Source organism: Dromiciops gliroides, chromosome 3, assembly GCF_019393635.1.
Source record: "Dromiciops gliroides isolate mDroGli1 chromosome 3, mDroGli1.pri, whole genome shotgun sequence".
Lineage (NCBI taxonomy): Eukaryota > Metazoa > Chordata > Mammalia > Microbiotheria > Microbiotheriidae > Dromiciops > Dromiciops gliroides.
The window spans coordinates 660,953,379-660,977,185 of record NC_057863.1 but is presented as its reverse complement, the minus strand read 5'-3'; the positions used below and the strand labels follow the sequence as shown (position 1 = coordinate 660,977,185).

The 23,807-nt window shown below is 51.0% G+C and overlaps 2 protein-coding genes across 6 annotated transcripts; one reads left to right on the top strand and one right to left on the bottom strand.

Moving 5' to 3' along the window:
* Positions 1-210: 210 nt before the first annotated feature.
* Positions 211-9,141, bottom strand: RDH13 (retinol dehydrogenase 13). Its single transcript, XM_043994329.1, has 7 exons — positions 8,987-9,141; positions 3,267-3,385; positions 2,186-2,341; positions 1,431-1,535; positions 1,107-1,319; positions 716-817; positions 211-538 (listed from the first exon to the last, which is right to left on the bottom strand). Exons 1-7 carry the CDS (start codon positions 9,049-9,051, stop codon positions 279-281), a joined length of 1,020 nt encoding a protein of 339 aa, XP_043850264.1. The 5' UTR covers positions 9,052-9,141; the 3' UTR covers positions 211-278.
* A 118-nt stretch (positions 9,142-9,259) lies between these two features.
* LOC122748607 lies at positions 9,260-20,640 on the top strand. 5 transcript variants are annotated; one of them, XM_043994331.1, is made up of 7 exons: positions 9,278-9,318; positions 9,668-9,729; positions 15,474-15,692; positions 16,237-16,290; positions 16,440-17,474; positions 18,002-18,298; positions 18,399-18,649. In XM_043994331.1, exons 2-5 carry the CDS (start codon positions 9,687-9,689, stop codon positions 17,024-17,026), a joined length of 903 nt encoding a protein of 300 aa, XP_043850266.1. In that variant the 5' UTR covers positions 9,278-9,318; positions 9,668-9,686; the 3' UTR covers positions 17,027-17,474; positions 18,002-18,298; positions 18,399-18,649. The 5 variants fall into 5 exon arrangements, with proteins under 5 accessions (XP_043850269.1, XP_043850266.1, XP_043850267.1 ...); XM_043994334.1 differs by having other exon boundaries at positions 9,260-9,318; positions 15,619-15,692; positions 16,440-18,298; XM_043994332.1 differs by lacking the exon at positions 18,399-18,649 and adding an exon at positions 19,942-20,640 and having other exon boundaries at positions 16,440-18,298.
* Positions 20,641-23,807: the final 3,167 nt, after the last annotated feature.

Genomic DNA, 23,807 nt, shown 5'->3' with positions numbered 1-23,807 from the left:
TGTGACGTCGTCCGAACACCGTGTCACTATCTGTATTCCAGTGGATCGCTTCCTGTGCGGGCCTCACCTTTTATGCATGTGGCCCCGACTCTGAGAAGGGCTCCCCGATCTTCACCCTGCTCCTGAGCCAGAGAAGGCTGGAGCTGGATGGGCCTTGGGGGCACAGATGAGCTAACCCCAGCTGTTCAGACGAGGAAGGGGAAGGGGCTGGCCCCGCACGACATCCAGGGCAGGAGGGATCTCGGGGGACGGGGACCCCAGCGTTCTGAGATGCGAGATCAGGAGCTCCGCGTGCCAGGGATATTCACAGGTGGTCCTGCGTTCAGGGCCTCGGCCTCATCCAGCCCCACGAGCCGAGCGCTGTAGACCCAGAGTTTCCGAGCTGTCTCACCATCCTGGGCCTGTGGAGCCGGATCCTTCTCCCAGAAGGTGTTGAAATACTTGCCTGAGACCGCGCTAAGCTCTGGAGCCACGGCCAGGTAGACGCTTGGCTGGGCTGCCAACTTGGGCGTCTTTATTAGCAACCAGAAGAAGGGGCCTGGGGTGGGGACACAGAGTCAGAGAGACATTGAATGACACCCTCCGTGTGGCAGGCTCTGAGAGGGGAAGACACTCGAGTCAGGGCCCCCAACTAGTAAGGGGTGCCTCCCTAGCTGGGGGTGTCCTGGGGGCTCCTCAGAACCTCTGCTAGTTCCCCAAAGGAAGAGGGACTTACCGAGGACCGTGCTGGAAAAGGAGGATCGATGCATGCCCGTGTGTCTGCCCAATTCTGTGCTGGCCACCCCTGGGTGCAGGGAGTTAGCAGTGACTGCAGTCCCTGTTGGAGAGAGGGAGGGGCTCTGAGGGAGGGGCCCTGGGCCCTTGGGGAGAGGCTTGGCACATGGCAGGCAGATAATCAAGGCTTGGCACTGTCTGCTGTACAGGCTTTGGAATTTGTAAAGGGGGAAGCATTTTGTGACCCTCAGAGGGTTTTGGGAAGGGAGAGCGCTTCTGCTCACCCGCCTGCCCATCCTGTCCTGGGCCCGAGCTGAGGGGGTGATTCGCTGTCCTCCCTCATGCCTTTCTCAGGGTGCTCAGGCCTCTTCCTCTGGTGACCCCAGGCTCACCTTCCAGCCGCCGGCTGAGCTCCCTGGTGAACAGAACCACGGCCAGCTTGCTCTGGCAGTAGGCAGCCTTGGCCTCATAGGGCCGCCGCTCCCAGTTCAGGTCCTCGAAATCCATGTGGCCCGCTATGTGAGCCAGCGAGGAGACGTTGATGACCCGGGAGGCCCCTGACGCCTTCAGTTTCTCCAGCAGCAGGTTGGTCAGAAGGAAGTGACCTGTTGGGTGAGGGACATGGCAGATCGGGTCACCTTTGAACCTGCAGGAGTCACTAAGAGCTGGGGGGGGGGGGGAGTGTTTTTAAGAAGGGGCCCGGGGCTGCCACTCACCCAGATGGTTGACCCCCAGCTGCATCTCAAAGCCATCTTCGGTGGTCCAGTGGGGGCACCTCATCACGGCAGCATTATTGATCAGAATGTCTACTCGCTCCTCCTCTGGAAAAGGGCCGGGGGCTCCGGATCCAGCCCTGCCTCCTCCCGCCCCTGGCCCCCCACCCAGCCTGGCCCAACCCCCCCTCCCCCAACTGACATCACTCCCGTCACTTTCCAAACCATGGCCCGGGCCTGACTTTCCTCCCCCAAGGAGGGCCTAGCATGGTGGGGGGCGGGACCTCTTCCTTCTGTTGTTCTCAGTGCCCAGCACTGGGGACCCAGGTCTCCTCCTCTTTCCTCCCTGTCCCCAGCTAGTGTCATGCTTAGCAGATGCACAAGTGAGTGCCACTTGATGCCCCCATCCCAAATCTCACTCTCCTTCTGACCTGGGGTCTGCTTCCTCTTGGCATCGAGGGGGCTGGTGGAGTGGGGAGTGAGAAGGAGGCTTCCGAGGCCAGGCCAGCAATCTAGATGGGGTCTGGTGGGCTGAGGGGGTCCAGCTGTGAGGTGGGTGGCAGGGGCAGGAACATGGGGCCCAGCAGCCCTGCCTTGTCTGGTCTTTTAAGGTGAGCAGAAAGCATCTGCACCTTTCCGGAGGGGAAGCTGGGAGGCTCAGAGAGGCCGATGAACTTGGCCCAAGTCACACAGCTCCCTCGGGTCGGGGCCGGTAGGCTGCCCTTCCCTGTCTCTGCCCCTGCCCCTGGGCTTCCTACCCTCCACGATCTTCTTGGCAAAGGCCCGGATGGACTTCAGAGAGGCCAGGTCCAGGGGCCGGGCATCCACGCGGTGGTTGAGCGTGTCCCCTCGGATCTCCTTGGCTGCTGCCTCACACTTGTCCAAGTCCCGACAGGCCAGGATGACGCGGCCTCCTGGGAGCAACCACAAGGGAGACTGGAGTGCGCGGTGGGGGGGGGGGGGGCACCCAGGCAGGATGGGGGGGCAGAGCGATGCCCCGGGAGTGGCCTCACTTTGTCCTGAGCACCCAGAGATGGGGCCACAGGCAGAGCAGCAGGAAGGACTTTGGAGATCACCTGAATTTTACAGATAAGGAAACTGAGGCACAGAGCTCACTGTCACACTGTGACTCAAGAGTGAATGGGACTCATAGAAACAAGAGCTGGAAAAGGGACTTGGGCACCAAACCCAACTACCCCCTTCTCACACAAAGAAGGGGCTAATCCAAGGTCACCCTCCCCCCAGAAGGCTGCATCTGAGAGCCTCCAAAGAGAGGTGGTGCTTGCGGGAGTCAGGAGGACCTGGGTTCAAATTGTGCCACCCGTGTAACCCTGGGCAGGTCATTTTTCCTCAGGGTGACTCCGTGTCCTCCCGGGATCCTTTGCTATCCGCTATTAGATCTGATCCCCCTGGAATGAGCAGTTGGGCACAGTGAGCTCCCTGTCACAAATACCTTTGAGGAAAGGCTTCCTGACTTTCTCAGGGAGGCCATTAGCTGGGGCTCCGATAATTTCCAACCCTGAAATCCTGATATTTGATGAATAAAAGACACCCCGAACCCAAGCTTTTCATTTTACAGATGAGGAAACTGAGGCACACCCCACAGGTCTCTCTTCCACATCACCCCACTGGATCAGAACATCAAGACTTGGAGCTGGAAAGGGTCCTGGGACCCTGAGTCACAGAGATGAAGTGACCTGCCCAGGGCCCAACTACTAGTAAGGGTCTGAGGCAGGATTCTGAGTGCGAGTCCAGGTTCCCTCCCTCCCTCCCTCCACTCTGCCTGGGTTCTCCCTGGGAGGAAATTCAGGACTGAGCCCTCAGGGCTGGGGAATTTACCCCTCCGGGCCAACTCTCGGGCCGTCTCCTTCCCAATGCCAGTGTTGGCCCCCGTGACAATGACCGTCTTCCCATGGATAGTGGCTTTGCTGGGGCAGGTCCCGCCGCTAACTGAGTCCCTGTGGAGGAGAGGTACAGCCTGTTCTCAGCGCTGCAAGCAACAAGGGCCCTTCAGACATCTCAGCGGATACCAACAGGCAGTTTGCTGAAGATGGAATCAAAGCTAACAAAAGTCACACGGAAAAATTCGTTACATCACTATTGATTAGAGAAATGCAAATCAAAACAACTCTGAGCTCCTACCTCACACCTTCCAAACTGGCTGACATGACATAAAGGGAAAATGACAAATGCTGGAAGGGATGTGGGAAAACGGGAACAGTAATGCGAACCACTCTGAAGAGTAATTTGGAAGTATGTACAAAGTGCAATCAAAGTATGTATACCCTTTGATTTAGCAATACCCCCTGCAAGGTGTATATCAGAGAGAGAGAGAGAGAGAGAGAGAGAGAGAGAGAGAGAGAGAGAGAGAGAAGGGGCAGGGAGGGAGAGGGAGGGGACCTACTTGTACAAATATATTTATAGCTGCTCTATTTATGGTGGCTAAGAACTGGAAATTGTGAGGATGCCCATCAATTGGGGAATGGCTAAACAAGCTTTGGTTCATGATTGTGGTGGAATATTATTGTGTTGTAAGAAATGATGAGCAGGATTCTTTCAGAAAAACCTAGAAAAATGTACATGAACTGATACAAAATGAAATGACAAGAACCAGTAGAACACTGTACACAGTAATAGCAATATTGTAGAATGATTAACTGTGAAAGACTTAGCTCTTCTCAGCAATACAATGATCCAAGACAATTCTGAGGGACACATGATGAAAAATGCTATTCATTTCCAGAGAAAGAACTAATGAACTGAGTATAGATTGAAACAGTTTTTTACTATATTTTTCTTGATTTTTTTGTTGCAACATGACTAATATGGAAATGTTTTGCATGACTTCACATCTAAAACTGATATCACATTGCTTGCCTTCTCAATGGGGAGGGGAGAGGCTTGAATGAGGGAGAAAATAGGGAACTCAAATTTTTTTTAAAAAGTTTAGGAAAACCTGTCACTCTAAGACCTTGTCTAATTAGACTTCTGTTATTACCCCAGATGATGATATGGTTCAGAAAGGACAAGTATCATCTCCCCATATTTGAATGTAAGCAGGTAATCCTTGTTAAGTCCTTTATCAGGTTCATTCATGTTTATTTTTTTACACTTCTCTTCACTTCTGTGTTTGAACTTCAAAGTTGCCATGCTGCTCTGGTCTTTATATTGGGAACATTTTAAGTCCCCTATTTCTTTTCTTTCTTTTTTGTGGGGCAATGAGGGTTAAGTGATTTGCTCAGGGTGATACAGCTAGTGTCAAGTGTCTGGGGCCAGATTTGAACTCAGGTCCTCCTGAATCCAGGGCCAGTGCTTTATCCACTGTGCCACCTAGGTGCCCCCTTAAGTCCCCTATTTCACTGAAGGTTCATTCCCCCTCCCCAACCCTTCTCCTTACCCTGTAGCATTATACTCACCTTTGCTGGGTAAGTTATTCTTGGCTATAAGCCCAAATCATTTGCATTCTGGAATATCATATTCCAAGCTCTCTGTTTCTTAAAAATGGTGGCTGCTAAATCCTGTATGATCCTGACTGTGGCTCCTTAGTACTTGATTTCTTTCTTTCTGGCTGGAAGTGCTGGATTTTAGCTATGATACTCCTTAGAGTTTTCATTTGGGGGTTTCTTTGAGGAGTGGACCAATAGATTCTTTCTATTTCCTCTTTACCCACTAGTCTAGGCTCTCTCTTTTTCTTGATTATTGGTATCGAGAAAGTCCAATGATCCTGTTGTTTTTGCTATGAGATACCTAAAATTTTCTTCTATAGTTTCAGCCTTTTGACTTTGTTATATTTCTCTTTGTCTCCCACACTCACTGACTTCTCTTTGGTCCATTCTAGTTTTCAGGGAGTTTATGGCTTGTGCAGGGCTTTGTACCTCTTGAGCCATGATGAATTCCAATTCTTTTTTCCACAGCTCATATTTCTTTTGTTTTTTGTTTTTTTTCCCCTTCCAGAGCTCTCATTCTATTTATGAAAAAATATTAAAAAAAATATCTTTGCTTTATCCCTTCCAGGAATTCTAATTGTTTGTGCCTAGGTTGTGCAGATATTTTAGAGCCATTCTCTTCTTCTGGATTTATGTCTTGAGTGCCCCTGTCATCATAATATCTTTTTATGATGGGATTCTTCTTTTAAAATTTGCTTGCTGTTTCTTTTTGCCTACTTTCTGACTTCATATCTCATGTTAGAGCTGGGCTCTGCCACACTTCTGGAGGGCATGTCTGGGCTGGTCCTGTGGCTGCTTTCTTGAGGTATTAAATGTTGTGCTATTTCAGGATCTCAGGGACAGGCTGGGGACCTGCCAGCTTTCAGAGCTCCTAAGGGGATCTGATCCAGGGCAAAATCTGATTGCTGCTCCCTAGTCTAAGGTCTGACCTGGGTTTTGATCAGAGCAAGAGTGGCTGCTGGGGGCAGCTAGGTGGTGCAGTGGATAAAGGATCAGCCCTGGATTCAGGAGGAGCTGAGTTCAAATCTGGCGTCAGGCACCTGACACTTGCTAGCTGTGTGGCCCTGGGCAAATCACTTAACCCTCATTGCCCGCCCCCCTCCAAAAAAAAACAAAAACAAAAAAACACCAGAAAAATAAAATAAAATAAAATATATTTAGGGGCAGCTAGCTGTGTGACCCTGGGCAAGTCACTTAATCCTCATTGCCTCTCCAAAAAAAAAAAAAAAAAAGAGTGGCTGCTGCTGGACTCCACTCATCAGCCAGCTGGGTCAGAATGACAGAGCCATCAGCTTCTCTTAGGCCCAAGATTCCTGCCCTGGCTATTCTACTGCAGGTTTCAGATTGGGCTAAAAGCTGAAACTGAGCCCCTGCTTTGCTCTTAGGCGTCTGAACTCACTCCTGTCTCAGGATACAGCTCAGGGCCTCCCAACCACTGTGTGCAGGGTTACTCTGCCCTGCCATAACTGGAAATGGGTAGTGAGTGATAAAACTGCTGGTTGACACCTGTCCTGGTGTGGGTCTGGGCATGCCCTGGGACCTCCTCTTGCCCTTGTTCACAGTCTCTTCATGGCATGTTGTATGCTCCTGGCCCAACCCTGTCCTCCCGGTCTGTCATCCTGTGCTGAACTGGGCTGGACAAATGACTCTCTGTGACTTTTCCTGAATTATTTCCCCATGATGATTCCATCTGGAGGAGAGCTGGGCTGCCCCCTTGGCTCCCTCTTCTGTTACTGATCATGATAACAATCATCATGCTTGGGCAGAGTAACTCCAAGGAGAGAAATGGGCTCCTCTGAAGCCAGCCAACAGCTCTCTTCTAACTTCTAGTCTTAGAATGTCACCTACAGTACAGAGGGGTTAAGTGACTGCTCAGGGTCACACAGTTAGTACTCATCAGATGTGGGACTTGAACCCAGACACCAAAAGCTAGCTGTATCCACAGCAAAGACATGCTGTTTCTCCCTATTAATAACAATAACAGTAATGAGAATGAGAGGCAGCTGGGTGTAAAGTACTGAAATGGCCTTGGGGTCAGGAGGACCTGAGGTCAAACACTACCTCTGACCCTCTCAATACTCTAGGCCAGAGCTGTCAGACACAGGTTTGCTGCTGTCTGTGAACCAAATTAGGGTGTAGTTTTGGAAATGAAGAACAAAGTAACTAAAAACACCGAAGCAGATATAATGTGAACAGATGGTTTTCTAAGTCAATATGCACCAGCAGGAATCCTTTTATAAGGTGCAGTGGCCCCATTTCTATTTCGGTTTGACACCAATGCTCTCAGCAACTCTATTTTCTTTTTCATTGAATAAGCATTTATTTTTTTCTCTCATCTCCAATTCAAAAGAAAAATAGAAAAACAAAACCCTTGTAACAAACATACAGTCAAGCGGACAAATTCCCACAATGGCCATGTCCACCTGCACCTGGGGCCATTATCTGCCAGGAGATGGGCAGCTACCTCCTCAAGTGTTCTGGAACCTGGTTGGGCCATTACAGAAGCCACAAGAGCTCCCAAGGCTTTCAAAGGAAGTTATTTTTATGGCATTGCTAGTGTTATAGCAAGTGTTTTCCTGGTCCTGTTCACCTCCCTCTGACTCAGTTCATCCAGGTCTCCCCAGGTTTCTCTGAAACTGTCCCCTTCATCATTTCTTAAAGCACAAGAGTACTACAGTACAGTAAAATATTTCACTAGGATGGTACAACGGTATTGTCCAATACTAACAGCACCAAGGTAGTACAGTATTCCCAAAGTACAGTACGAGAGTACTGTATAACACAGTATTGTCCAATGCTTACAGCACCAAGGTAGTACAGTACAGTATTCCCCAGGTACACTGTAAGAGTACTGTACAGGGGCAGCTAGGTGGCACAGTAGATAGAGCACTGGCTCTGGAATCAGGAGTACCTGAGTTCAAATCTGGCCTCAGACACTTAACACTTACTAGCTATGTGACCCTGGGCAAGTCACTTAACCCCAATTGCCTCACTTAAAAAAAAAAAAAGAGTACTGTATAGTACTTACAACCCAGTATTTCATTGGTCCCCATCACAATCATGTTCTATCACAGTACCACCACTTGTTCAACCATTCCGCATCTGATAGGCATCCCTTCAATTTCCAATTCTCTGCCTCCACAAAAAGAGCTGCCATAAATTCTTTTGTTCAAATGGGTCCTTTTGCCTCTTTCTCTGATTTCTATGGGGTGAATAGGATCTAAGTAATTTTCTGAGACTAGAAGGTACCAACTTGCATTGATAGAAGGGGTTGCCTCATCAAGTTCTGTCAATGAAATCACAGTTGATCCCACTCCCCCTCTGTCTGCCTCAGCTTCCTCACAGGTAAAAATGACACCCTCCACAGGTGGTTGTGAAGATCCAAAGAGATAATACTTGCAAGGTACTACGCAAACCTTTAGAGGGCAGGTTAGCTTTGATCTCCATGAATTAGCATCCTATCAATAACTGACATTGGCCCAGCCGTAGGGTAGAGAGGAAATGTCCAGAGTTGGGTCAGTGAGGCGGGTGTCTGTCCTTTCTGGACACCCAGCTTCACTGAGCCCTTTCATCCTTTCCTGGCCTGACTGAGGCCTTGTACACAGAAGGTGCTCAATAAGTGGTCAGTGTTCTAGGCTGTAATCCCTCCCTTCTGGTTCTTGGGAGGCACCTCGGAAGGGGTGGAAAAAGCCCTAGCCCTTTCTAAAGGCCAGAGTGGGGTGATCTGGGAAGTCTGGAAGAGCTGGGTTCCAATCCCGCCATTCAACTTTCCCGGGCCTCCCTTGGTTCATCTGTAAAATGGGCGCTCTCTGCGGTCCTGGGCCCCGAGCAGCAGCACGTGAACCCTGGCGGCCGATGTCCCGCCCCCCAAGTCCTCACCCCCACCCCGAGGGCACTAGGAGTGACAGCGGGAGAAGGGAGCAGTCATGACCCCCGGTGTTTCACATGTCCACGTGTAGGACGCCTCCCATTTCATGGAGCGGGAAACTGAGACTGGGGCAGAGGAGGAGACTGAGGTGGGGGGGGGGTGGCACGGCGACGTCACACGACCCCTCAGTCCTCCTCCACCCTCTCCCCTCTCCGCAAGGGGCATAGAGTGCAGTCCCCACTCACCGGAGCAACACGGCGCCCCCCAGTAGGGTCCCGGCCACGGACAGCGGCAGCACGTAGCGACTCATGGGGACCCGCCCACTCACGGCGCACCACGCCACGCCGCGTCACGTAGTGCGCGCCCCACCCCGCCGCCGCCGCCGCGGAGCCTTCTGGGACTTGTAGTCTGGGCTGGGCGGTCAGAGATCGCGGAATCCCCGCCCACTCTCCGGGACTGCCCGGCTGGGGAAGGGGCGCTCAGGGCCCACATGTGCACATATTGTCTGTCTACTCACAATAGAGTGTAAGCTCCTCCAGAAGGCCAGGAACAGTCAGAGAGATGGGAGGAGAGCCAGGACAGAGCGCCCGACCCAGAACCCCAGGCTGGTGGGCTGAACTGGGCTATTCTTGTTACAGGGGAGGGGGCGGGTCATGGGTCATGGGGAGGATGACAGTGCTGCGGGCTCCAAGAACAGCCCCAGAACACTTTCTAAAAGGTCCTCCTCCTCTCTCCCCCCTCCCCTTCCTCCCCCAAATCCTCCCTCTCCCCCCTCCCCCTCCCCCCCAAATCCTCCCTCTCCCCCCTCCCCTTCTCCTCCCCTTCCTCCTTCTTCCCCTCCCTCCCCCTCCTCCCCCTCCTCCTCCTCCTCCCCCCCTTACCCCTCCTCCTCCCCCTCTTCTTCACCTTCCTCCTCTCCTCCGCAGCTCTATAAGTCACCACTGAATGACTTCTAAAAAAGGGAAGAAGATGCCTTGTGGGCAGCTATGTGAGCAGGACCCGAGAGGATGAGTTTACCCGAGAAGGGGAGGCCAGGAGGCACGAAGCAGGGGGGCGGAGGCGGGGCGCAGGGTTTCTGAAGGACACAAAGCTCACTTGGCCGAGGGCTGGAGGGGGAGGGGCGGGGAATCTGGGACGTGGGACACGGGACCACGATGACCCTGTGGGAAATCAGAGCCCAGAGAAAGGGTCTAGGTAACGTTTTTGGAAGGGAGTCAGAGCCCAGGGTTCTGGGTGGTTCGTCCTCTTAGTTCTCACCCTCCCCACTTTTCTCAGTGACCCCTATCAGCCCATCCCCCAGAGATTCTTTCCCCCCCCCTCCATTCTCCCATGAGCTGCTCCATGAGGAGAAGGGGAGGTTTGGGGGAGAAGATGCAGCCCAGTCAGAAGGAAGACTGCACCCCTCCATCGAACATTTTTCTGGGGTCGGGGTTGCCCAGGTTTCAGACACCGGAGCCCCTCAACAATTCCCCCAGAGGGCCTCTCCCCCAGAACTCACACTCCAGGCTCCAGGGATTGCCAGAGTCCAGCAATCCGAACAGCTGTCTCTGCTCCTGCCCGGCCCCTCTTAGGGCAGGTTTTTCAGCCTAGCCAGCCTTCCTGCGTGGTCTCCGATCAGTCATGGCTACAGTTCACTAGGAGGCGCTGCAGAGTAACTCAATGTCTATTTCATGGAATGGAATTGCATAGACGGCTGTTGGGGTGTTGGGGTCTTTGTGCAGCTCCTCGAGAAAGATTCTAGGGACAAAAATCATCATTCTCTGATGAGGGAGAGTTGTTAGAAGAATATATCTGTGTGTGTGTGTGTGTGTGTGTGTGTGTGTGTGTGTGTGTGTGTAGAGAGAGAAAGACGGGATCCACCAGCCAGAGCGTGGCAGGCACCAATACCAAAGCATGAGTCAGAGTGGATTAGAGCCTTCTCTCTTCTCTCCTGTTTATGGAGATGAGACTTTTTGTGTTGTGGGGGAAATAGGGGAGGTGCTCTGGACCCATAACATTTCCCCACTTCTCTATATCTAAGGAAAAGGGGTGATGGTCTTTCTTCTGTAACTGCTTCAGGCTGAACAGGTTTGATGAAATCACAGCGCGGGGGGCGAAGGGGGGAAGTGGGGAAATAGGGAAGGCCTGGTCGAGTTCCAGGAGATGTGAGGTCCAGAGGGTGGGAGGAGACACATAGGCACAGTGGGTAGCTGCCATGAGGTTGAATTCTTGAACTTAGATGGAACAGACTTAAGCAAATATTTAAAAGATATCAGGGCAGGGGGCAGCTAGGTGGCGCAGTGGATAAAGCACTAGCTCTGGATTCAGGAGTACCTGAGTTCAAATCCGGCCTCAGATTTGACACTTAACTAGCTGTGTGACCCTGGGCAAGTCACTTAACCCCCATTGCCCCGCAAAAAAAAAAAAAAAGATATCAGGGAAAAAAAATTAAAAAGGACTTATCAGATAAGGAGTAAAGAGTAAAAAGCGCTTTTCTTCACTTGAGGTTGGCAAGGCTGAGTGCAAGACAGGGTTTGGCCTGCCTTACAAGAGTTAAATAATCAGATCAAAGCTTAATTCTGTGCAGTTCAATGGTTAGACTAAAAAAAATATTTCTCTTTGCAACTTTTACACATTACAAATAATTCCCAATTTTAAACTATTCTACCACGAAAGATTTTAAGAGTAGCAGTAAACAGATGAACAACTGTGGAATAGCTCCAGGTTATTTCTTCTGGTCTATGCAGTTAACTAAGAGCCCATAAGCTAGGAACTTCTCACTGACCTTGCTTTTTCTTGACATCACACCCTAATAAGGGCTAAGGTGAAGAGGGTAGAACCAGGGAGGGATGAAGGAATTTGTGATCCTCATGCATACACATTAAAGGCAAATGTTGGCCTGCATTTAAGGGGTATTCCCCTTAAACTCCCCACAATCTGTAGCTTTGATGGAATAGTAGGACCTGAATGAGAGAGTAAGACAGGGGTTGCCTCTGTGTCATCCCTAGACTTACCTCCTATGTCCAGCTTGGCCATGGGCTTGGCCCTGGAGATGTCAGTGACAAGGAGCTGGCCAGGAGACCAGACTGTAGGGAGCAGGGGTTTTTGCTTGGCCAGCCTCTTGGGGGCTGCACTGGGGACAAGGAGATAGGAGAGGTGGCCTCACCTTCAAGGAGCATCTCCCACTCTTGTGTCCCAGTTTACTGCAGCTGCCATCTTTTCTCTCTCTTTGTCTACTGCAAGGTCCCTGTTATTGAAAATCTTAAAAGCAATATCAGGGAGTTGTGAGGATGGGGTCTGGGGACCCCAGTCTAACTTCTGGAGTTCTCTCCTAATGTCAGGAGAAGATTGGCTGATAAAAGAGGACAGTTATTCCTACATCTCTTCCTGGATCTAGGTTGGTATATCTTTCCAGAGAGTCCACAAGGTGACTCATGAAAAGAGCTGGGTTTTCGTCTGGCCCCTGTGCGATCTCCTTCACCTTCCCATAATTGACTTGTTTCTTAATCCCCCCCCCCATCTCATTCCCTCAACCAGGCAGGTGACCATGTGGTTTCTGTGAGCCCTGTCTTCTCTATCATGATAGTCCCATCTTGGGTCTACAGCTGGAACAGCTGGAGTTCCAGGAACCCCAGCCCAATTTCCAACCTGCGAGTATTCGTGACCCACTTGTACAGTCAGGTCCCAAATCTGTTTTTTTCTCATGGGGGTACAACAGGTGACAAGAATAATTTGCAAATTGGTCCAGGAAAGGTCGAACTACACTGTCACAGACTTAAAGTCATCTATGAACTTTGTGGGGTTCTCTGAGTAACACTCCAATTTCTCTTTAATCTGAGATAAGCTGCTCATGGAAAAAGGAACATGCATTAGTGTTGTACCCTTCCCAATGGGAAATTCCCTTAATGGAATCAGGGGAGCAGTGGAAGACATTGGTACAGACCTGGGTGAAGCCTGTTGGGGAGGGGATGAGGAGGCTAATAGAATAGGTGGCTTGGGTGGAGGCGGAGCCAGAGGATTGGGTGGAGGAGCCAGGTTTGGCTGTGGAGTGGGTGGGGGAGGGGTAAAGGAGACTAGGGGAATGAGTGGAGTCTCAGATTAGGGAATTCAGATGAGAGCAGCTGCTGAATGGAAAAAATAGAATATGGAAATATTGGAGCTCTCCCAGCTTGTGACAGGGGTATAGCTGTGAGGGGTATGGCTGGATACGTTGTGGAGACCACTGTTGGGGTTGGGTGGGGCAAGAAGAATACTGACGTCCACTCCCAGTGCTTCTGAGATCAGCAGGCGGGGAAGAAGTAAATTGAGGAACAGGTAGGGAATGTGGCTGAGGAGCAGGAGGGGATGGGGTCTCAGAGGAGGGTATACTAGAAAGGTTAGCTAGTCACCGGGACTTGCGGTGATTTTCTACCAGCAGGGAGGACATCGTCCAATAAATCATTTAATTCCTGAGCCTCCTGTGAAGAAGGTGTTTTAGGGTTATGGAAAGCCTCCTGTGAGGAAGGAGGCTTTCTAGGGTTACCCCAAGCTTCCTTAGATTCAGTTGGTTTTGCTGGGCATATTCTGTTCTGTTCCTTTCCTTTTGACTTCTGGCTTAAAGCCATAAAGGCCAAACTATATGGAATCTCTGTCCATTTCCCTTCACGCCTGCAAAACTTGTCCAATGGCAAAATGGCGTTGTAGTTAAGAGTTCCGTGAATAGGCCAGTTCTCTTGGGATCCTAACTGATACTTTGGCCAAAGAATGTTACAATAATAGATCACTCATCTCTTTCTCAAATTTGTAAGTTCTAATTTAGTCCAGTCTCTTAGGATGCACCCCAGCGGTGAATGAGTCTTTTGGTACACTCCCTTTCTGACCCATGGCTGTACCCAGATATCGTCCTGTCTAAGGAGAATGGTCTGAACGTGGTTCAGGCGTTAGGTGGAGCTCTCTCAAGGGAGGAAGATGCTGGCTGCCTGTCTCATGGAAGAGACGAACACTGGCAAGGGACAGATACACAAACACAAAAGTTCTTACCCAGAAACATGGAGTCCGAGGGTCCGAGCGTGGTTTGGATGTCTGGCTGAGCTATTGGAGAGGGAGGGAGATGCAGGCTGCCCATCTGCTGTCACATGCAAAAGCTGACCATCTCTACCTCTCCTTGACTCAAACAGGAGCCAGGTGGGAGAGGGAGAAAAGAAACCCAGAAGGGAGGTTCCTACCTCCAGGTTTTGTGTGTCAAGAGGAAAGAGGAAATTTCCCATGCCCCAGGTTGAGCGCCAGTTATGTTGTCGTGGAAATAGGGTAGGGAGTTTGGGGTTTGGATCCTTGGGAATTCCTCTTTAAAGAATTACACCCAATGGGGCAGCTAGGTGGCGCAGTGGTTAAAGCACCGGCCCTGGATTCAGGAGTTCCTGAGTTCAAATTCGGCCTCAGACACTTGACACTTACTAGCTGTGTGACCCTGGGCAAGTCACTTAACCCCCATTGCCTGAAAAAAAAAAAAAAGAAAAAAAGAATTACACCCGGGGCAGCTAGGTGGCGCAGTGGATAGAGCACCGGCCCTGGAGTACTCAGGAGTACCTGAGTTCAAATCCGGCCTCAGACACTTAACACTTACTAGCTGTGTGACCCTGGGCAAGTCACTTAACCCCAATTGCCTCACTAAAAAAAAAACAAAAACAAAAAAACCCCAAAGAATTACACCCTCTTGCACACAAATCCAATAGAATAAGATAATAGTTTAATTAGGGGCTGGAGAAGGGAAACCAAGAGAGAGAAATCTTTGGACTCCTCATGGGACAAAGGTATGGCACAGAGCATGGCCCTGAGATACCAATATCCTCGAACAGGAGACAGGCAGATACTTTTATAGAAGTCCGATGGTGGTCTGATGAGGTGGTCATCTGACTGTGGAAAATACCCCTATTGAGGGAGGACCATCTCCCACTGGTGGTGACTGGGGGAGTTGGGTGAGGGGTGGCTGTGGATGTCTCAAGCCATCTCTCTCCTCCCAGCACAAAAGCTGCAGCCACACCTAATCTTATCTCCCCAGGGGTGAGGGAGACTGGAATGAAGGCTGGGGGTCCTGGAGCTAGCTCAGTCTGATCTGGTTCCACTTATCTCTTTAGGTGTGTCTGTCCTTTGGTTTAGTTTCTCTTTGATGTGCCCCAGGGAACTTCTGGGGTGCTCTGGGCCCATAACATTTGGGTTGTAGCCACCGAGCATGTGGTTCCTTGGGAGAGCATGGTGGGCCCCTTAGGGCTAAGAGGTTCCCTTTCCTTACCCACCCCCCTCCCAGCCCTAGTCTCTATAGGGAAGGAGAACAGTTAAGGTCCTGTCCCAGGAGGTAGGGACACCAATAATAATTGCACATAGTATTCATTCATGTAGCACCTAGTATATGCCAGGTGAGAGAGGTGTTATTTATTATCTCCATTTTAAACTTTAGGAAAACTGAGATGAAGTGTCTTGTCTTGAGTCACACAGCTAGTAAGTGTACGAGTTTATAGTTGAACTTGGTCAAATTTGAACTCAGGTCTTGCCCACTCTAGGCCAACCAGCAGTCCGGGATGTTTTTAATTTCATACCTTCCTGCTTGGGTGGGATTGGAGGGAGGATAGAGGCTCTCCAGGGGCTCTCAGAGGCTCCATGGGGACTCTTTTGGGGGCTATAGGAAGGTCTTTGGACTCCTCTCCCTGGGTCCCTGCAGATACGTTTGCAGCAAAGGCCTTTTTCTCTGCTCCCTTCTTGTTCCCTCTTCATTGGAAGTCACTCCGTCTGGGCTGGCTGGAGGAGAGATTGGCAAGGCACCCCACAGACCGAGTGGGGAGGCCAGATGGCCAGTGGGTCCCTGCTGGCCGAAGGAGAGAAGGCCATTGGCACGCCGGGGCCACAGTGCAGTGTCTCTGCACAGGGCGGTCCCCAGGTGTCCGGACTCAAACACAGAATGGAGGGGGCGGGGCCTGCGGCCACGTGCTTGTACACGAGGTGAGGAATTTCTCGCCTCCCCATTGCTCGACAGACTAGGTCACGTGGGGAGGGGTGGGCCAATAGCGGAGCAGGTCGGCTCCACCCAGCGGGATCTTCCTGGGCTTCCACACACTCTGGGCCTGGGACCATGGGCTTCCTCCTGCTCGTCCTGCTCTGCCGGGGTGACTGCCCCCACACACTGCTGGGGAGGGAGGGGCCTGGGCTGGGGGGTGGAGGGGCAGGGGCCTGAATTGGGGGAGGAGCCTGGGCTGGGTCGGATGGCTGGGGGGGCAGACAGGGAGGGGCCTGCATTGGGGGAGGGGCCTGGGCTGGGGCGGCAGACAGGGAGGGGCCTGTATTGGGGGAGGGGCCTGGACTGAGGGGCAGGTGGGGAGAGGCTTGTATTGAGGGCAGGGCCCGTGCTGGGGCTGGGGGGCGGGGCGGGGCCGGGGGCGGGGCCTGGGCCCGTGCTGGGGGCGGGGCCCGTGCTGGGACTGGGGGGCGGGGCCGGGGCTGGGGGCGGGGCCTGGGCAGGGTGGTCAGGCTGGACCTTGTCTTGCAGAGCTGTCTCTGGGCTGGGCAATTGATGAAGGTGGTTTTGAGGACATACCGTTCCGTAAGTCTCCCCGCCCCCCATTTCCCAGCCCCCTCCCCCTATTCCCCCCGGGGTGAGGCGGCGCCGAGAACTAGAGGAGATGGGGCGGTCGGGCAGTGGGGCGCTGGGGGACGCAGCCCCAGCCAGACTCTGCCCGGGCCCCTTTGCAGAGATGCTCCCGGCCCCCGAGATTTCCTTGGAGCCCCGGTTTCCGGTAAAGCTGGGGGAAGAGGCGACGTACCAGTGTGTGGGGGCCTACGGCTCGACCAGTTACCGCCTGATCCGCGAGGAGAGAGGGAAACGCTGGACCGTGCTCAAAGTGGACGCCATCTGGAAGGGCCGGGGGGCCCGGTTCTCCATGGTCAACGTGACCGCGGAGCAGGCAGGAGACTACTCCTGTCTCTATGAGTTCAATCATTATTTTTCCTGGAACAGCGACAAGATCCCGTTGATTGTCAGAGGTGGGCGTGACGGGGTCCTGGGCACCTCCCTCACACTCACACACTCACACACTCACACACTCACACACACACACACACACACACACACACACACACACACACGACGCCAGGAGCCGTTGGATGCCCACCTGGGCATGGGGATGGGGGGAGAAGGGGGGCTTGGGTATAGGGGGCTGGAGACTCCGCCTCCAGAATCCGCAGCCCCCTGCCCTCTGCCCCGGTCAGAGCCCATGCAGATCTGGAGAGAGGCCGGAAGAGCATGGCAAGTCCTTGAGGCTGGGGACAAGGACTCATAGATGCCCAGCCTGCATCGGAAGAGAAGACACCTCCCGTCCCCCCTGGCACAGGAGAGCTGTCTGCCTGGCGGGGGAGGGGGGCTTCCTGGAAGGTCTTCGGGCAGACAACGGCCCCCTCCCCACAGTGCTGGCCCGTGCCCCCCCCCCCCATTGGGAGGAAAGTGGCCCGGCACTCCGAGGAAGGGGATGGGCCCTCCTATGGGAGGGGCCTCTCGGAGACAGAGGCGGCAAAGGAGGAGCCCCTTAATACCCGTGGTGCCCCAGCATTTCGCATTCTGGCTCCCAGACTTGCTAGCCCTGTGCTTTGGGCACATCCCTTTTCCCTCTTGGAGCCTCCCCATCTGTAAAATGGGACCATTGGACCAGATCACCTGTAAGTCCCTTCTACCTCATTGAGTTTGTCTACCTGCCTCTCAGCTCCCCTGACGTGGCTTTGGAAGCATCGAAGGTAAGAAACGCCTGGGCCTTCTCTGCCTCATCCGGGGGTGCTGCCCCGCTCCCACACGATGCCGGCAGCCCCTGGCATCCCAGAATCGAGCCTCCTGGGGCCTCCCCACTGAGGGTTGTCCCGACATCACCCCACCCCTTCCTCTACCCAGCTTGGCCCGAGCCCCCCCATGCTCCCTCCCGGCTGCCCCATCGTCTTCACGGACCTGCATTCCAAGCCATGTGATTCTGGATTTCGAGAACTGAAAGGGGGAGCTCGCCCCCTCCCCCCTCCTTAGCTAGAGGGGGCAGCTTGAGGCCTAGATAGGAGAAGGCTGAAGTGTCAGCACTGTCTCTCCAGGGCTCCTTCCTCCTGCATGATCTCAGCCTCCAAACCCTGAGAAATCAGGCCGGGATGGAGGGAGGGAGATGCCTCCCTGCAGGGCCCTGGAGAGGAGGGAATGGAGTCTGGAGGGAGGAGGACTCGGGAGCCTGCCCTTGGGCCCCACCCCCGCTGGTGCCCCCCTGATTTCCAGGTCTTTCCTGCAGGCGCCTTAGAGAGCCCCTTCCTGTGGGTCTTTCCCTCCGAGACACTTGAGATTCGGCAGCGTTTGACCTTCCACTGTAACTCGAGCTTAGACTTAGACAAGTTCTATTTATATCACGGTCCCTTGGAAGAGGAAAATTCATATATTAAGCCTACGAAGGTCTTGGCACGTGAAGTTGAATTCTTGTATCGAGAGATGCAGAAACATTTGGTGGGCAACTATGTGTGTATCGCTTACAGCACCAGCGATCCCTACCATTGGACGGACATCAGTAACAGGCTGACAATCACTGTTTCTGGTAAGTGACAGGGCCCTGGGCCCCAACCAGCTGAGCCTGGGGGTGCTGCTGGGCACCAGCTCCAGGCCCCTCCAGAGTCTCCTTCTCTTTGTCTTCTCAGGAGCCCTGCCCTTCTCATTTATTCCTGGGCTTCATCTCATCCCCCTGGCTCTGACTGTGGCCACCCGGGGAGAGCTTTTGGCCTAGGCTGGACTGGTAGGGATGCCGGTGGAGGCCAGAGCCCAGCCGAGGACTTGCAGGAGGTCTTCCCTAGGATCTTCCCCCACACCCCAACCCATCCAAGAAATGGAGAATAAAAGCTGATTGTAAGCAATATGTGGCTTCTGTGTTGAGGACCCAGGAACGCCCCTTCATTTCCCAGAATCCAGCTGTTTCTTCTCTTACGGCTGTGGGCTGGTCAGGACCATCTGTCTGTCTGTCTGGGATCCCAGGCTCCAGGGAAGGACTCGTCAGATCTCATTCAGGACAACACTTCCCTTTCCGAGGCCCTTGTAAAGTGTTTCCTCTTCCAACCAGGGAGAGAGAAGCTAGGGAGCCCCTTTTCCAGCCAGGGTCCAGAGCCAAGGCTCCCACCCAGCTCCTCTTTCCTCTGGCTGGGGCCCCACCCTCCATGGTACAAGTCTCGGAGGCTTTCTTTGTCCTCTGTCATCGGCCTCTTCTTTCTTCGAGCTGCCCATGGGCACACAATCTGGGGTCAGTCTTCATGCATGCCCAGCACACTGCTGTGTTGGCTAGGCCCAAGAGGGAGGAGATCAGCCAGGCAGGAGGCCCCTTCAAGCCCATCCCAGAATCTAATGTAAGGGGCCAACAACACTATTTGAGAGAGAGGTGATTTACAGTTTGAGAGACATAGTTTCTGGGTAACTAATTGTTCTATTAATAATCCTAGCATCTCTTGGACCAAAAACACTAGTGCTGGGCTCATGAGTGGATGTTGCCAAGGGTGGCAATCAATTCTGATTGGCTGACAATTAATGGTGGGTGGGTCTATTCTAATGAGGGGCTGGGAGAGTTGTCACTTCTGGACAAAGGGACAACCTCTACAGCCAGACCACCTAGACAGAGGAGCCACCTCTGCCCAAGTTAGCGTGAGTGGAACATGTGGGTAGGAATCCATTTTAGATTCGACTCTGATCCAGTTGGATATACAGAGAGCCATCCTGCCTTCCATCAACCCACCTTGAGAGACCAGGCTTCTGACAAGGAAATCGGGAAAGAAACTTGGGTCTCCCCAACCTCAACGACTGGCTATTCCTATGAGAAAGAAATAATCATTTTTCTCCATTGGCAGGTGGAGACAAGAGCCCAGGGCAGTGGCTCCTGCTGGGGAGCCCCTGGGACACTTGGAGAAGACTGGAATTGGGGAGGGTGGGAGCCACTGTCTGGTAGTTTCTCACTTTCACTAATCCTTGCCAACTAGGATGCAAGTGATGTCAGCCTCCTCCCAGTTTTTGCCCCCTTTGTCCCTTCACCTGGACAGAGGCCTGCAACACTGTCCCGGGTATAGCCTTTCCTCTCTGGATGGTGTGTCCTCCAGCTGAGACAGAGGAGGCAGTCCCAGAGCCAGAAGGACCTTTAGCGGAAGAGCGCAGGCCCGGGCAGATATCTGAGACCATCTCATCCAACCTCTCTCGCTTCCCCAGTAGAAACTGAAGCCGACAGAGGCTGGGTCTCCCAAGGTCCCAAGGATCTTCCATCCGAGCCGCCCTGGTGCTGCGGGGAACTCCTACCTCCACACCTTTGTCGGGGATGCTCTCCACCAGCCTGCTGAAGAGGAGATGAGTGAGCCTGGCCTGCAAGATATGAAATAGAAAAGGATGATAGCAAGAATAAGACTTGGCTATCTCAACTCCCTCCACTGACTGACTACCACTGGGGGGGGGGGGGCAGAGAAGAATATTAACACCAGGAGTCGCCTTTTTTTATGGCGATTGAAGGTTTTCAAAACATTTTACTTCCATTCTCACAAGCATCCAGTGAGGAGCACAAACATGTTTTGATTACACGAAATTAAAGTGTTTTTGTACAAACAAAACCAACGAAGCAAAAATTGGAAGAGAAGCAGGGAAGTTGGGAAGGGGGAACCTTAAAAGCAAGTTTCTTGGGAAAAGTCTCATTTCTAAGATTTATAAGGAACCCATCCAAATTTATAAGAATAAGAGCCATCTTCTGATTGATAAATGGCCAGAAGAAGAAACTCAAAGTATCAAAAGCCACATGAAAACTGTCCTAAATCACTAATAATCAGAGAAAAGAAAATTAAAACAACTCTGAGGTTCCATCTCACACCTATACAATTGGCAAAGCTGACCCCCCCCCCCAAAAAAAAGACAGGGGGCAGCTAGATATCGCAGTGGATAAAGCACTGGCCCTGGATTCAGGAGGACCTGAGTTCAAATCTGGCCTCAGACAGTTGACACTAGCTGTGCGACCTGGGCAAGTCACTTAACTCTCATTGCCCCATCAAAAATAAACAAACAAACAAACAAACAAATAAACAAACAAACAAATAAATAAATAAAAAAGACAAATGCTAAAGGAGCTATGGGAAAAGATGCAATTTTTTTCTTTTTTTGTGGGGCAATGAAGGTTAAGTGACTTGCCTAGGGTCACACAGCTAGTAAGTGTCAAGCGTCTGAGGCTGGATTTGAACTCAGGTCCTCCTGAATCCAGAGCTGGTGCTATATCCACTGTGCCACCCAACTGCCCAAAGGAGGCAAATTAATGAGCTGTTGGTGGAGTTGTGAATTGGTCCATCCATTCTGGAAAGGAACTTTGAATCATGTCCAAAAAGTTATTAAACTGCGTAGCAATATCACTAGATCTATACCCACCCTCCTAATAGATCAAAGGAAGAGGAAAAGGATCCGTTTGTATAAAAATATTTATAGCAACTTTTTGTCATGGGAAAAAAAAAAAACCCCTGCAAACTGAGGGAGTATCCATCAGCTGGGGAATGTCTGAACAAATTATATGCTAATGCTATGGAATATCATTGTGCTGTAAGAAGTGATTGGGGTGGGGGTGGGGGCGCAGCTAGGTGACACAGTGTATAGAGCACCGGCCCTGTAGTCAGGAGTACCTGAGTTCAAATCTGGCCTCAGACACTTAACACTTACTAGCTGTGTGACCCTCGGCAAGTCACTTAACCCCAATTGCCTCATTAAAAAAAAATAAAGAAGTGATGGGGATGGTGCAGCTAGGTGGCACAGTAGATAAAGCACCAGCCCTGGATTCAGGAGGACCTGAGTTCAAATCCGGCCTCAGACACTTGACACTTACTAGCTGTGTGACCCTGGACAAGTCACTTAACCCTCATTGGCCAGAAAAAAAAAGTGATGGGGATGGTTTCAGAGAAATCTGATACGAAGTGAAAAGAACTAGGAAAACAATTTTTAATTTTTTTACATTTTATTAAATTTTCTCCCTCTCCCCACCCTCTCCCAACCCATTGAGAAGGCAAGAGACACAAAAATGCCCATTATACATATGCAATACTAGCCATGTTCATGCAAGAAAAATAAAGGAAAAGATCTACTTCATCTGTCCTCTGAGTTCATCAGTTCTCTCTGGAGGTGGATAACATTTAACATCATGGAGTTGGGGTGAATCATTGTATTGATTAGTTTCTAAGTCTCTCACAGCTGTTGCTATTACTTTGCACATTGTTCCAGAAGAGCAATTTTTACAATAACAGCAGTATCATACAAAATAACATTAAAACACTTAGAACTCTGTTGGGGGAAAAAAAGAACTCTGTGAGAGGCAATGACCAACTCGTGATGGTCTCATGATGCAAGGAGGACTCATGATGAAACCGACCACCTCCTGACAGAGAGGGGATAGACTTGGGGGTGTGTGTTTGCTTGACTATTCATTATTTGTTACAAGGTGGTTGTTGTTGTTGTTGTTTTTAATGGGAGGTGGGGTGGATCAGAAGAGTAGGAAGGTGCATTTTGGTTAACTAAAAAAAAAATACTCAAGCAAGGTAAGGGCCACCTCTATCGTTCAGTTTGTGAACAAATTGTTTTTGTACCTATCTTTCCACTGGAGTAAGACAACTCACAGAAAACAGATCAGAGAAAGTAATTTTTCACAATATCTCCTCTGGGAAGTGAGCATTTCATGGAAACAGATCAGAGAACTGACAGAAAAACACAGCACCAATTTATCTGTCTCAAGAACAAGTCAGAAGCTCCAAGACTTTTTTTTGTGACTGTATATAAGCTTTCTCTGTTTACTGGTTACAGAACTTAGTTTAGGTGTCTATTGGTAAATCAATCAGATCCAGATTGATTAACTTTCGATCTTCCTGGCTCCCTAGCACAGGTTCCATTCGCATGATACAAATCAATCTGACAGTTCAACTTAAAAGCAAACCTTATACAAGAGTATAAAAATCAGTTTGAAGGTTTAACTTAAAAGCAGACACTATAACAAGAATGTAGTTTGATAGTTCAGCTTAAAAGCAAACAGTGTGATAAGATTACATGATTCAAAAGCAGTCGTCAAGGACAAGGTTAACCAGATGTTTTCACAAGGATGGCTCCAGGGGGCAGCTAGATGGTGCAGTGGATAAAGCACTGGTCCTGGATTCAGGAGGACCTGAGTTCAAGTCCAACCTTAGACACTTGACAGTTACTAGCTGTATGACCCTGGGCAAGTCACTTAACCTTCATTGCCCTGCAAAGAAAGAAAGAAATGCACAAGGATGCCTACAGCAGATGAAGGTGTTGGTCAGAGAGCCATAAAATCTACCAGTTATCCTGGGAACAGAAGTCAGTAGAGACTTATCTACTAGCTATAAACTTCCCAGACATTTGGAGAGACAAATGATATGTGACACCCCAAATAACTCTGGGTTGACACCCACTCATATATTATCTGGTTTCAGTTTGGAGTTCATTTGGAGGGCATTTTGATCTTATTAATCCAAGGTTTCTTAAAATCCTTTTGGATAATAAGGCAGCTCCATCACATCCAGGTGGTTTATATATTTATCATAACAAGTTCAATCTTTGTTGAATGATTATCCTCATTTTAGAGATTGGGAAACTAAGAGTTTTAAGGTGGGCGGTGTTGAGATGGGGGTTGTATCACATCGCCCCCCTGGTGGTCATGTATATCAGTGACTTGGAGGGGGGAGGCAAAGTTATTCCTGACGTTCCGAAAGCCTTAGCCTTGATGTCGACCTCCACCAAGATCCATTTGGTCCCCATTCCTTCCAGAATCCTATAGAATGATAACACTTAGCATTTCATGTATGTTAACTCAGGTGATCCTCACAACAACGACCTCCCAGGGAGTTCCCCATTTTACAGATGGGGAAACCAAGGCAGATAGAGGCTAGTTGACTTGCTCAGGGTCCCAAAGCTTGTGTCAGAGGCTGGATTTGAACTCAGGTCTTCCTGACTCCAGACCCTGTACTCTAATCACAGCACCACCTAGCCACCTCAGGTATGTAAATGATTAGTTTCTAAGTCTCTTCAGTTTAGCGTTCAAAGCCCTA

What these genes read in the sequence shown, in the direction of transcription:
- RDH13 (XM_043994329.1), bottom strand. Translation starts at nt 9,051, where the DNA reads ATGAGTCGCTACGTGCTGCCGCTGTCCGTGGCCGGGACCCTACTGGGG. An exon ending in GGGGGCGCCGTGTTGCTCCG is followed by an intron (nt 3,386 to 8,986) that starts GTGAGTGGGGAC and finishes TCTCCTCCACAG; the next exon opens with GGACTCAGTTAGCGGCGGGA. An exon ending in CTTTTCCAGCACGGTCCTCG is followed by an intron (nt 539 to 715) that starts GTAAGTCCCTCT and finishes TCCCCACCCCAG; the next exon opens with GCCCCTTCTTCTGGTTGCTA.
- LOC122748607 (XM_043994332.1), top strand. Translation starts at nt 9,687, where the DNA reads ATGACTTCTAAAAAAGGGAAGAAGATGCCTTGTGGGCAGCTAT. An exon ending in GATGCCTTGTGGGCAGCTAT is followed by an intron (nt 9,730 to 15,473) that starts GTGAGCAGGACC and finishes CTTCATTGGAAG; the next exon opens with TCACTCCGTCTGGGCTGGCT. An exon ending in TTTTGAGGACATACCGTTCC is followed by an intron (nt 16,291 to 16,439) that starts GTAAGTCTCCCC and finishes GCCCCTTTGCAG; the next exon opens with AGATGCTCCCGGCCCCCGAG.